This window comes from Mus caroli, unplaced genomic scaffold (genome assembly GCF_978045245.1).
Source record: "Mus caroli unplaced genomic scaffold, Mus_caroli_1 scaffold_19, whole genome shotgun sequence".
Classification (NCBI taxonomy): Eukaryota; Metazoa; Chordata; class Mammalia; order Rodentia; family Muridae; genus Mus; species Mus caroli.
The window spans coordinates 65,587,866-65,600,142 of record NW_028227274.1 but is presented as its reverse complement, the minus strand read 5'-3'; the positions used below and the strand labels follow the sequence as shown (position 1 = coordinate 65,600,142).

The window sequence follows — 12,277 nt, the reverse complement described above, 5'->3', positions numbered from 1 at the left end:
TGGTGGCTCACAATCATCTGTAATGAGATCTGACGCCCTCTTCTGGTGTGTCCAAAAACAGCTACAGTGTACTTACATATAACAAATAATCAATCTTTTTTTTTTTAAACTTTATTTATTTAATGTACGAGTGCTCTGCTGCATATACATCCACCTGCATGAAGAGGGCATCAGATCCCCCTATAGATGGTTGTGAGCCACCATGTGTTTGCTGGGAATTGAACTCATGACCTCTGGAAGAGCAGCCAGGGCTCTTAACTGCTGAGTCATCTCACCAGCCCAATAAATAAATCTTAAAAAACAAACAAACAAACCAAAAACCAGAAACAAGACATCCAGTGGTCCCACACTCAGCATTCCCTGCAGCAGCTCTCGCCTGCTCTTGCCTCAATGTCCTTCCCAGAAAACAGCCTACCTATGCGGTGCTTGTTTTAATCTGGGCTGCAAACACAACAGATAAGCATGACTATAGAAGGTTTGGAAATGACAGGCAATGCAAAAGCCAAGAGGTCACCTACAGTCCATTAACTTCAGCTCACCACTACTGTTCACATCCTGCCCGCCTCCCTCCTGCACTGCAGGGCTTCCTGTCTTGAATGGGCAATATCCTGCCCACTACTATCACCCCCGCTCATTCACTTACAACACCACTCATTCACTTACAACACCGATTTGCACACAACAGCATCGCTTGCCAAAGCCATCTTCACAGGTGCTCATAAATTCAACACTCTTCAAGTGTCTAGCTCCCATGAGGCCTGACATCCTCCAGGAATTTCAAATTCTGGGCCAGTCCAGGCAGGCTACTTGGCACTGTGTGTATATCGTATCCAGTGTATGGGTGCAGCAAATGTAGCTGGGTAATGTGCATGCTGTGGTGGGGGAGCCAGGGGAGAGGGATCTATCTCAAGAGTCTAACAGGTCGACATAGCCACAGAGCTTCTGGACTTCGGTTGGAAGAAGACAGACCTCTAGGTTGGGGTTGGGACACACACACACACACACACACACACAAAGAAATCTCCATTTTGAACCAGTGCCTCCTGGGACCTGCTTAAGAGGAAGCAGATATGAAATCAGTTGATGTGGCCTCCACGTAGAAGCTAGACTGAGGATTTAAGACAGAGATTAGAGGGCTGGAGAGATGGCTCAGCGGTTAAGAGCACTGACTGCTGCTCTTCCAAAGGTCCTGAGTTCAAATCACAGCAAGCACATGGTGGCTCGCAATCATCTGTCATAACAAATCTGACTCCTGGAGTGTCTGAAGATGGCTACAGTGTTCTTACATATAATAAATAAATAATTAAATCTTACAAAAAATTTAGAAAACTTCTGAAAACTCCCCAGTGGCTTCCTATCACTCCCCAAGCCCCCAAATGTTGCACGGCTCACCCTCTACAACCCAACATATCAAGTTGCTCTCCTTCATCTGTTTCAGACTTCCCTGCTGATCCTAACAGCATCTGTTTCTATCCAGGGCCTTTATATATATAGCCTGGCCCTCCACCCATCCCTTCTTCCCACCTGCTACTGTCTTATATGCTTAGTACTTGGCTGTGCTACCCCATTACAGCATGAGGTCCCTGACCGCAGACGTCCCCTGACTTTGTCTAGCTGCCTGTGTGGAGCTGTGTCTGGAGTACAGTAACTGCTAAGGACCGTAAGGCACATGGACTGCAGGAATGGTTCCTTTGTCATTTCTTCCAACAGAACCACTGATGTCTGTTTAAACACCAGCTACCCTGGGTCTGTTCTCTTAGCTCTTCCTCTGGCTGTGCTAGCAAAGGTTCCAATGTGCCCAGAACCTACTACCCTCTGGGCTTCCCTAGAACATGGCCTCATCTAGTCTTCTGCTTTCAAAGCCAAACTCAGTCTGCCTTACTCACCCCACCATCTACCCCCATAACCACACTTTTCCCCAGCAGGAAACAGGTGGCCCTCACTGGGGCCTGGGTGGCCAACGTCCTGAGGGAAGCATGTGTCAGCTTTCTGGATTTGGCCTTAGGCATCTATCTCTTCCTCCTTTTAGGAACAAAGTCCCCATGTTTCAGGTAGGTCCAGAGATTGCCCTGATTTCCCCCTTGTACTCCTGAGCTTGGCAATCTGTTTCCAGGGTCTTCCAGGGTGAGAATGGAGAACCTCTGCAGCTTCACAGCCATGTCCTCCAAGAAACACCCAACTTTCCCCTTGGTGGGTTTCTCCCTTTTCAGAGTTTGTGATCCTTGCGAATAACAGCCAGGGTGGTCCCAAGAAGAGGCCCTCGTCATAGGACAGAAAACCTTAGCTCCTGGGGTGTGAGGGGGGGAGGCGGTCCACAAGCAGAGCCCCACTCGGGGCCATGTACTAACCACACATCACCCTGCTCTTGCTATAGGGATCTGAAGAGCTTCAAGACCAGCAGGAACCCTGTCTCTCAGGTACATCTTCATTCCCATGATGTCCCTCTAAGGGTGGTGTCCTTCCATGAGGTTTTTGTTGCCAGATATTCCTGTTTGTGGTGGTGTGAGTGAGAATGGCCACAATAACCTCATCTATTTGAATGCTTGGTCTCCAAGGAGTGGAACCCTTTGAAAGGATTACAAGGATCAGAAGGTGTGGCCTTTTTGGAGTAGGTTGGTTTTGAAAGTCCAAAAGTCCTAGTGCTTTCTCTCTGTCTGTCTGTCTGTTTGTGGATCAGGCTGTAGCTATGAGCTACTGCTCTAGAGTCACCAGTGCTACCTAAGCCTCTGATACTGTAAGCAAGCCCCCAGTTAAATGCTTTCTGTCATAACAGTTGCCTTGGTTATGGCGTCTCTTCACAGCAAAAGGACAGTGACTAAGACACCATTCTTCTGACTCAGCCAGATAGGCACCTCCTGCATAAGGGGCCTCTCGCAGAGACCAGCATGTGTCCCCAGCACTCGGTGACTGGTGAGAACCCCTTCATTCTGTGTCCACCTCCTACAAGCAGATGTGAGTCTCTGCAAAGGCTGCCACACCTGCAGGTCCCCACCAACACTTGCCGATGGGGCAGATAAAGATGCCTCGCTGTCTTACACCGAGGTGCCTACTCACCACACTGGAAGGCCTTTGTAAGTTTGTGATGGCATGTCTAACCTCAGGGATAGTTAACAAGCTTGGTTTTTCAGTTTAAAAGTCCCACCACTGAGTGTGGCGCTCAGGGGCCACTTGGGATTGGTCACTACGACCCAAAAGCCTCTATCCACACCAGGCCTCACCTCACCACAGATTCTGTAAGAGGGGTTCAATGTGGTTTGGGGGTGACGTGCTCTTTTAAAACAAGACTGTTCACTTTAGCCTTTGTTGTGTTATTGTGGCTGCCATACTGGATAGAATGTGCCTGTGCCCTCCAATAGTGCTACTTCCCTTCCATCAGGTCCTGGCCTCACACTAAGCCTTGTGTATGCCTTCTCCCCTCCTGCCACTGTTTTTGGAGACATGGTCTTACTATGTAGGCTGGGCCAGCACTGAACCATGCTCTTTCTGCCTCGACGTCTGGAGTGTGGGGGATCAGACAAATTCAGTTAGGTAACTAGCCTGTTGTTTCTTGTGTGGCAGGCCCTTCATACCCAGCCTGAAGTGCATGAGGCCGTGAGGCCACCCTGGGACCATCCCATGTCAAGCTCAGTCCCTCGCTGGTCTCTCCTGCATGCCTCCTCTCATCTCTCTGGACACAATGTCCCTTTTAGTTATAATGACACCCCAAGCTACCCCGACCGCAGACTTGCTCTCCCAGTCACACCTCAGCACATCTAGGTCTTGGCTGAGCCTCCTTCTGAGTCAGTGGCTGGTAGCCATAGCATCTGACTAGGGGGAAGGGACACTGGCTGTCTTGTCTCTTCCCTAGACTGTGTGCTTTTAAGGCAGTGAGCTTTTCATCATAGCATCTTCAGGATAAGCTCACCCTCCTCCGCAGGCAAGCTGGTAAGCCTCCTCAGCATGCCTTGGATGGTGCCAGCTCTGTGGACTAACACATGAGGAAGCTATACAAATTCATTTACCTCAGCCAGTGAGTTCACAACTGTGGGCTCATCTACCTTCTTGTTCTTGCCCATTTTCTATCACTGACTGAGTAGAGATAAGCTACCTTTCACAACCAGAGCTCTGAGATGAACAGCCACTCGGGACCCAGAGCCATAGTGTGCTTGTCTACAGCAACAGTGGCATCTGAGACATCGAGTTGTTTTAAGAGTCCAGGCCAGCTGCCTGGGCCGACTGATAACACTCTCAGACTCCTACCACTCTGGCTTTTGTCAGAAAATAAATCTGACAAAAATCTAATGGCTTATGACCAGACATTTCACTCACTCACACACACACACACACACACACACACACACACACACACACACCCCACATGCGAATGTCAAACAGGAACCTAAAATCTAAGGTTGGGAAAAGTTTAACTTATATAAATAATTTATAAATATATACATAAATATATAAAAATAATATATATTATATTAAAAATATATATTATTATATTGTAGGGCTTTTTAAAAGAAAAGGAAGCTAAAGAAGTTTAACTCTTAATCTTCACACACTGAGGGGAGAGGTGACAGAGTGTTCGCCACCATGCGGTGAGATCTAAAAGCCTGTCACCCTGCTCTGTAGCCATAGCTAAGCTGCAGTGGGAGATGGGGGTGCATGCTGTGTCCCAGCTCAAGCACTTTCCCATGACTCATTCCCCCTTAATCTTGGAGATTTTAATCATTCTGCCAGCAACAAGTTAGCGTGTGCTGTTATTTTCTAAGCTCTTTTCCATGACTCTTTTCCCTTTACTCTTAAGAGATTTTAATAAACTCTACCAGCAACAAGTTCGTGTGAGCTTAAAAAAAATTGTTTTTACAGGTACTACCTACAGCACGTGCTTTAGAGACCTTCTGGCATGCCTTTCTCACCTCTCCGAAGAGCCTTCAGTTAATGTTTAATATATAAAATGTGTACCTAAGTCACTGAAGCCTGAATTCCAAACTCCAAAAGGAAAGTTACGCATCTCCCCCAGTGTCAGACAACCTAAGCCGAGCGCCTATTCTAGCCAACTGCGCATCTATCTCCCTTTCTCATGCCCCCCAGCCCAGTCTCACCTCACTCAGGCTTAGGCTAAGGCTCTTGCAGCTCCTGGATTCTATACTTATTTCAGCCACGCCACCTTCATATGCACCTTTGCCTGACCTTTTGTGTCTTCCGCTCCACACCCCCTGAGCCCATCACTTCGCCCTTCTCGAAGATACAAATTAACACTGACAGTCTTTCAGGAAGCTGTCCCCACCTCTCAGGCTCTCTTGTGACCTCCTTTATGTGGTCTTATGGATGGCAGGCTTCTGTGGCTAGTCTCCATCCGTGGCAGAGGGACGTCAGGCAGTGCTCACCAGAGGCTAGGAGCAAGCAGAGGCAGCCACACTGGGATTCTCAGACTGACTCAGCCTGGGGGAAACCAAAGCCTCCCCTCAGCTCAAGTCTCTCCTTGACTTCCAGGAGAAGCCAGGAGCAATCCTGGCTAGCCTGAGAGTCAGGCAGGCTAAGGCTGGGAGTAAGGGTTGGTCAGGATTCCCTCTTCTGCAACCCACTTTGATCCAGTGCTGGGGTGGGCATGGAAGGGGAATGCCTAGAGTTGGTTACCAATATTTCACTCTTCCAGCTATACAGCCACGCCCTCCCCATCATCCCCATCATCATCATCATCATCATCAACACAAGGCAGAGATTCCCTTGGGTTAGCAAAGGGCCACCTCAGGGACTCAGATATCAGAACTGGCTCTCCATCAGCATTTCCTCAGGTGAGACCAAAAAGGAAATCCACCGGACTCCCTCCTTCCCAGACACACATTCAGTCTTTCCCCTTCTTAAAGACTCCATTCCCATTTTTCTCAGACAGCTTTTGTTAGAAAAAAGGAACATGAGGCATATACAAAGAGGGGGACCCAAAGTTCCTGAGCCCCTTCCCCACTGGGGGAAACAAAACAAAACTAAAGTTAAATAAAATTTGGGGCTGGGGTGAAGGCTCAGTCAATGAAGTGTTTGTGATGCAAGTATGATAACCTGAGGGTGGGTTCCCATCACCAACATAAAAGCCAAGCATGGTGACACCTGCCTGTGACTCAAGAACCAGGGATACAAAGACACGGGTGGTGATGGTGGGTGTGGTTGCCAGAGGCATGCTGGCCAGTTGGTCCGGCTTAGATACTGTGAGAAATTCTGTCTCAAAAAATACAAAGGTGGTAGAGTGGGATGGAAAGATGGCTCAGTGGTTTACAAAACTCTTATTCTTGCACAGGACCAGGTTCGATTCCCAGCACCTACATGTAATTAACCTCTGTAACTCCAGGTCCACGGGATCCAGCGCCCTCTTCTGGCCTTCTTCAGCACTGCACTCATGTGCTGCACACACCTAACATGCAGGCAAGACACCCACATACAGAAAAAGAAAATCTTGAAAAAAATTACAGTAGGAGGCAGCAGAGGAAGACACCTAACATCAACTTTCACCTTCAAATACGGACGCACACCATTTCTTTTTTTCTTTTTTCTTTTTCATTTAAAGAAAAATCTGAATAAAGGAAATGAAACAGAAGGAAAAGAGGAGGAAGATGAGGCGAAATAACAGCAATACACTGATGGCTGTGTAAGTTCAGCCCTGGGGAAATCAAGGGAGGAAGATCCTGAGGTCAAGACCAGCCGGGGCTACATAGTAAGACCCTGTCTCACAAATTCAAACCAAAGAAATAAAAAGAAACACATCCCCTTTTAGCATGACTTCACATAAGGAAAACAGCTGGCTTCTCGGGTGGGGTCAGGATACTGGAAAACCAGCACACCCTCCAAAGGGCACCTGCTTCTCAGCGCTACTGACCTGTTGCTTCACAGGGACCCTGGGTTTCATCCGCAGCACTGGGGTGGCAGGCAGAGAAGGGACTAAATGCTGGCGAAGGTTTCAGAGTTCCCTCCTAGGCTGGCTCCTGAGATAGCGGGGGCGGGGGGGAGGGGGGGGGAGTTGTAGGTCACTCAGGGACTGACTGTGGATGTAAGATCACTGCCCTCTTTCTCTGCACTTCCTTCAGTGGTAGATGTCTCAGCCCAGCCTGGGCAGGAGAACGGAGTCATCAGAGGAAGACAGAGTCATCAGAGGAAGACGTCATACAGGGGCGTTTGGGACTCTCCCAAAGAGAAGAGCAGGAGCTCAGGCTGGGGTGATAGCATCCTGTGGGCAGCCAACTGACCAGCCTCCCCACGTTCTACCTCTCCTGCAATCTGCATCTGGTCAGTCTTTCTCGACTGGGAATTCCACTGGGCTGTCCATGTGTCAGAAGCTCAGGACACCCCCACACCTGCCTCACCGGCAGTTCGCTTTCTCAGGACACTGTCCACCCTGAGTGACACCCGACTTTCAGGCCCAAATCCCTGATATCATCCTAGCGCCGTTCCCTCACGACCCACATCCACCTCAAACTGCCACCTCAGCCTTGGTAATCAATCCTTTATCATCACCTCTTTCTTAACACAGCTCAGCCATATTGGGTAGGATCTACACAGCAGCCAGGTGGACTGCGGCTATTGAGTCTCACACAGGATACTATACACCCCTCACATCACATTCAGAGCGAAGGCTATGCACAGTCCCTGAGCTGCTCGACACATATCGCCTCGTGAATGAATGTCACTGCTTTAGTGCCACAGTTCAAAAAACAAACACTATCAAAGAAGCAAATAAACATGCAAAGGACATTTAAAACTAATGAAATACAGTCTCACCTCCCCAGATCTCCCTTTTTTGCAAGTGGGCAGAAGTCAAATGTAGATTCGACCTGGTCTCCTAGATTCGCTACTAACCCCATCAGACCCGGCATCAGCTAGTACTTAAGTGGGTATGAACAATTTGGGCAAGAATCTGAGTTGAGGCCGGGCGTTGGTGGCGCACGCCTTTAATCCCAGCACTCGGGAGGCAGAGGCAGGCGGATTTCTGAGTTCGAGGCCAGCCTGGTCTACAGAGTGAGTTCCAGGACAGCCAGAGCTACACAGAGAAACCCTGTCTCGAAAAACCACACACACACACACAAAAAGAATCTGAGTTGATATTTAGGTTTCATGAGATCTATCTGTGGGGTGTGCAGGCATAGCTGTCTGTAAGTTATTGTTATCTAGCCTATAAAGGGATGGCTCTCAGAAGCGTTCCTCCTGCCCCCCCCCCCCCACACCATTTGGCCTGTAGGCTGCCACTGTACAGAAAAAGGAATATACCTGTATAGGACAGATGGCTCGAGAAAGGTACTGACAGGCTAGAAGAGAGGTTTTAAAAGCATGCAGCTGGAATCAAAGCCTGCTCGACACCCTTCATGTTCCAAGTAATATATAAAATATGGCAGCATTCAAGAAAAGTTAAAGTTCTTGGTCGATGACAACTGTAAAAATTTTAATTGCAGGGGCTGGAGAGATGACTCAGCAGTTAAGAGTTAACTGCTCTTCTGAAGGTCCTGAGTTCAAATCCCAGCAACCACATGGTGGCTCACAACCATCGGTAATAAGATCTGATCCTCTCTTCTGGGGTGTCTGAAGACAGCTACAACGTACTTACATATAATAATAAATCTTTAAGAAAAAAAATTAATTGCAGTAGCACAAATTTTCTAAAATATCAACAACAAATTTCAGCTTTGCAATAGGAAAAACTGTGTACTTTTCTTGCCCCTCACGGGTAACAACACTACAGTGAGCCGGGATTATGCTATACAGCTATAATCCCAGCACGCGGGAGGCAGAGCCAAGGGGATCATGAGGCCAACCTGGGCTAAACATGGAGACCCTCTCAGGAGGAAGAGAAGAACAGAAGGAATGAGGGAGAAAATACTGTAAGGACTAAGGGCGTGGCTCTGTGGTAGGGCATGTGCGAAAGGCGCTGGGGTCTCCTGCAATGCACGCACGCACGCACAGCCAGGATTTCTGAAATGCAGGGATGACGCCGGCAGGTTGAGGATAAAGGGGCTGTGGGTTGAAAAGAAGGTAAGGGGAATTGCAAGGCAAGGGGGCATCCCTGCAACAGGAAGCTCTCTCAGGACGGAGCAAAGAAAACTCAGGAGCAGATAGTGTCCCCAGGTCACACTGGGTATACAGATCTTGGGAGCTCCCTGACCTTTTAGCAGTCAGCCCCCAGACCCTCAACTAGTAATTGTGTGCAGCCCCCAGAGAACGAGTGGGACATTGGCACAGGTGGAGCTGGAGACTCAGGTCACTCGCTGCCATGCGGGCTGCCTTGCTGAAGGCTGTTTTCTCCAGTCAGGACTGGATTACTACCGATCATCGTTTAAAGAATCTTTCTCTCTTTTCACACAGGTTACCATGACCTTGTGCGCCTTCGGTCTCTCTCAGCCTTTCCCTCACTCAATGCCAGGCAGGCAGGAAGCAGCATAATTCCCTAGAGGGAGCCTAGAGTCCTGCGCTTCCTGACCAGACTCCTAATGTCAGAATCTTTATTGGACTGCCTTTCTCTCCTCTCTTGAAGCTTTTTTTGTTGTTGGGAAATTGCAAAAACAATCTCTTTAAGTTAAAATTTAGAAGACCCTTAGGCACTGTGTCGGTGGCACTGCAAGCTTCCGATGGGTGTCACTGAATACTAAAAATCACTCAAGCCTCCATACCTTTAAAGATTTAAATCTGAGAGGCTACAGGACGGGGAACTTCCCTCACCAGCTTTTACAGAGTAGTGCCTAAATCCTACATGTGCTTCTCAAATTCACCAGAGGGGGGTGGGGGGAACACCAACAAAACGTTGTAGTGGAACCTTAAAGTTCCTGCATACCCTCTCTGACACAGCTCTCTGAAAGGATGCTCCTGAGACGCAGAGATGGCAAAGAGGGTTGTCAGTTCCAGCTTACAGAGCCTCTGCTTTCCAGGAAGACTGTCTGCCCTGAGCTCAGCTGTCAGGGAAGGGCCTTTTTACTGCATATTGCACAGGGTAGTTTTAAAGTATTTTGTTCTTCTGCTTTTTGCTATGTTGGGGATGTGCATGCTAGCTACCACTATACCACTGGACTCCATCCCCAGCATGGTGACAACATTTTTAATACAGGCATCCCTTTAGAGTCTTTTCGGATACACTTGAATATAATGCTTTTTGGATAAAAGCCTTTCTGTCCACGGCACTACTGTAATTCCTGCTCCCCTCCTCCGAGTCAGCAGAGCTCAAACACATGTCCTAAGGAGCACAGCAACCGGGCCTGCTCTGACGTCTTGGGGAACCTCTGCACAGTCACTCCACCAACTCGGCACTGCTTTAGGGAACAGTTAGGGAGCGAACACAAAAATGAAAGAGAAAAAAACCAGAGGCGTCACAGTTAGTTTTCAAACCCGGTCTGGTTTTTTTCAGCTTTGCACTGGTTTCCATCCTTCCGGCAGTCTTAACGAGTTCCTCCTGAACTCGGGTCTGTGCCAGTCACTCCCTGGAGGCGCTCGCTCTCAGGCTGTGAGCCTAGGCTGTCTGGGCTCAGGATGCAAGGAGGACAACCAGCTGCAACCCAGCTAGAGCTCTACGCGCCTCGGGTTGAAACAGGGAAGCACCCACAACTTGGCTGCAGAGCTGATCCTTAAAAAGAAACTGCGGTATTCTAGCCTCGCAGGGACGTTTGTATTCCAGGTGACTCAAACGCCAAGGTCAAGTACTCAGCGCTTGGCCATTCCATCGCCCAATGAGCAGCGCGTCCCTCATGCTTTGCCGACGGCTGTGCCCTTCTCCCCATGGTGCTGACCCCCATGCTCCCCATGCAAACCTCCTCCCGCTGTAGGGAGTGGGGGGGGGGTGAAGGGCCAGAGAAAGGTGAGCCCAGAAACAACACAGGCCCTATCCTTGCAACTCAACTCCGCTCCCGCCCACGTGCCCGCAGCACGCCCACGCCGCCCATCTCCGGTGTTCCATGGAGCTCTGAGGAGCTGGGTGCTGCCACCGCACTCACTTGTCCCGCACGCAGCGCCAACTGCACGGCCACCTCGAAGCACTCGTCCCAGGGGCCCACGCCCTGCACCAACTCTTCCTCTTCCTCGCTGCTCCGCTTCATCTTGGCTTCGCCGGGCCCCGCCACCTTCTGCTCTGTTCCGCGTGCTGCGGCCGGACCCAGGCTCCCACTCGTGGCCGCCGCCAGCACCGGAGGCTCCGCACAGTCCCCTCGCCTTCCCGCCAAGCCGTGCGTCCTCCAGCGCGCGTTGCAGCAGGAAGGCCCGCAAGGGGCTGCAGCCCAAGTAGGCGCGCCTCGAGCCCCGCCCCGCCCCCGTCTCCCAATTCAAGCCCTTGCCCCGCCTTCCCTTTCCCTGACCACGCCCTTCAGCGTTAGCCCCGCCTTCCAGAAGAGGCCCCGCCCTGCGCTCTTTGTCCCTCCCCCACTGCCTTTCTAGCCCAAGCCCCTCCCCACCTCTGCGTCCAATGCAGTCCTCGCTCCGCCCTCTCCCCGCCCCCATCCCACTCTCCGCCCCGCTCCGCCCCACCTCCCCAACTCCATGCTCGCCCTGCCCAGCCACGCGCCAATCCCGGCTCACTTTCCAGCCTGTCCTGGCCAGGTGGCTATTGGGAACGCAAGGTGGGCACTTCCAGTCCTTGGCGGCTGGTGATGGGCGGGTATCGGAACTCTTCCTGCGAGCACGCATACTGCCTGGTCCCCAGGTGTGAGGTGGGTGGGAACTGCAAGCCAAACCGCAGGACCGTCTCTGGGTTTTGTAAACTGTTTAAACTTAAAACTTGTTTGGAGCTCTAGCTAAGACTGTGATTAGAATTTATATGGCGAGGAATAACCTTTTTAACCTTGAAAACTAAGCCACGCCTATTGTGAAAATGCAAATACTAGGAAGACACGTCCCGGGGTGTTCAAGAGTTTAACTTCACTAGTCCCTCTATCCACCGCTTTTATAGAAATTGACCCACATAAAATGACTCTGGAGTGTGAATTCTCAGTCTGGGAGGACTTTTATGTAAAAACCTTGACGGGCCGGATTTTTTTTTTTTTTTCTAAGTTAACCTAAAGATGGCAGTAAGCCGTTTTAGCTAGGGTCACCTTTAAGGACTCTGCCTCACCTACCTCATAACAGAAAGAAGGAACAAGGATCGCTGAGGTCAGTATGTGACCGCTAAAGGCATTTTCTCCTCCATCTTTGTTTTTCTTTCATAATATTCAAGATAAGGGTGTTGGATTACTGAAAACGCTTAAAGCTGCTCTGAGTGTCTCTTTTACAAATGAACCGTGAGGCTGAACCGTGAGGCCGGTGAACATGGTTCCGAAGGTGTTTTCCTGCATAGCCG

At 49.9% G+C, this 12,277-nt stretch overlaps 1 protein-coding gene across 2 annotated transcripts in view; it reads right to left on the bottom strand.

Moving 5' to 3' along the window:
* Impa2 (inositol monophosphatase 2) overlaps positions 1–11,227 on the bottom strand; it is a 30,886-nt gene extending 19,659 nt beyond the window's left edge. For both annotated transcript variants that reach the window (XM_029471991.1, XM_021150962.2), the window contains exon 1: positions 10,944–11,227. In XM_029471991.1, coding sequence (XP_029327851.1) covers positions 10,944–11,045 — 102 coding nt within the window. In that variant the 5' untranslated portion in view covers positions 11,046–11,227. The remainder of the gene's footprint in view (positions 1–10,943) is intronic.
* Positions 11,228–12,277: the final 1,050 nt, after the last annotated feature.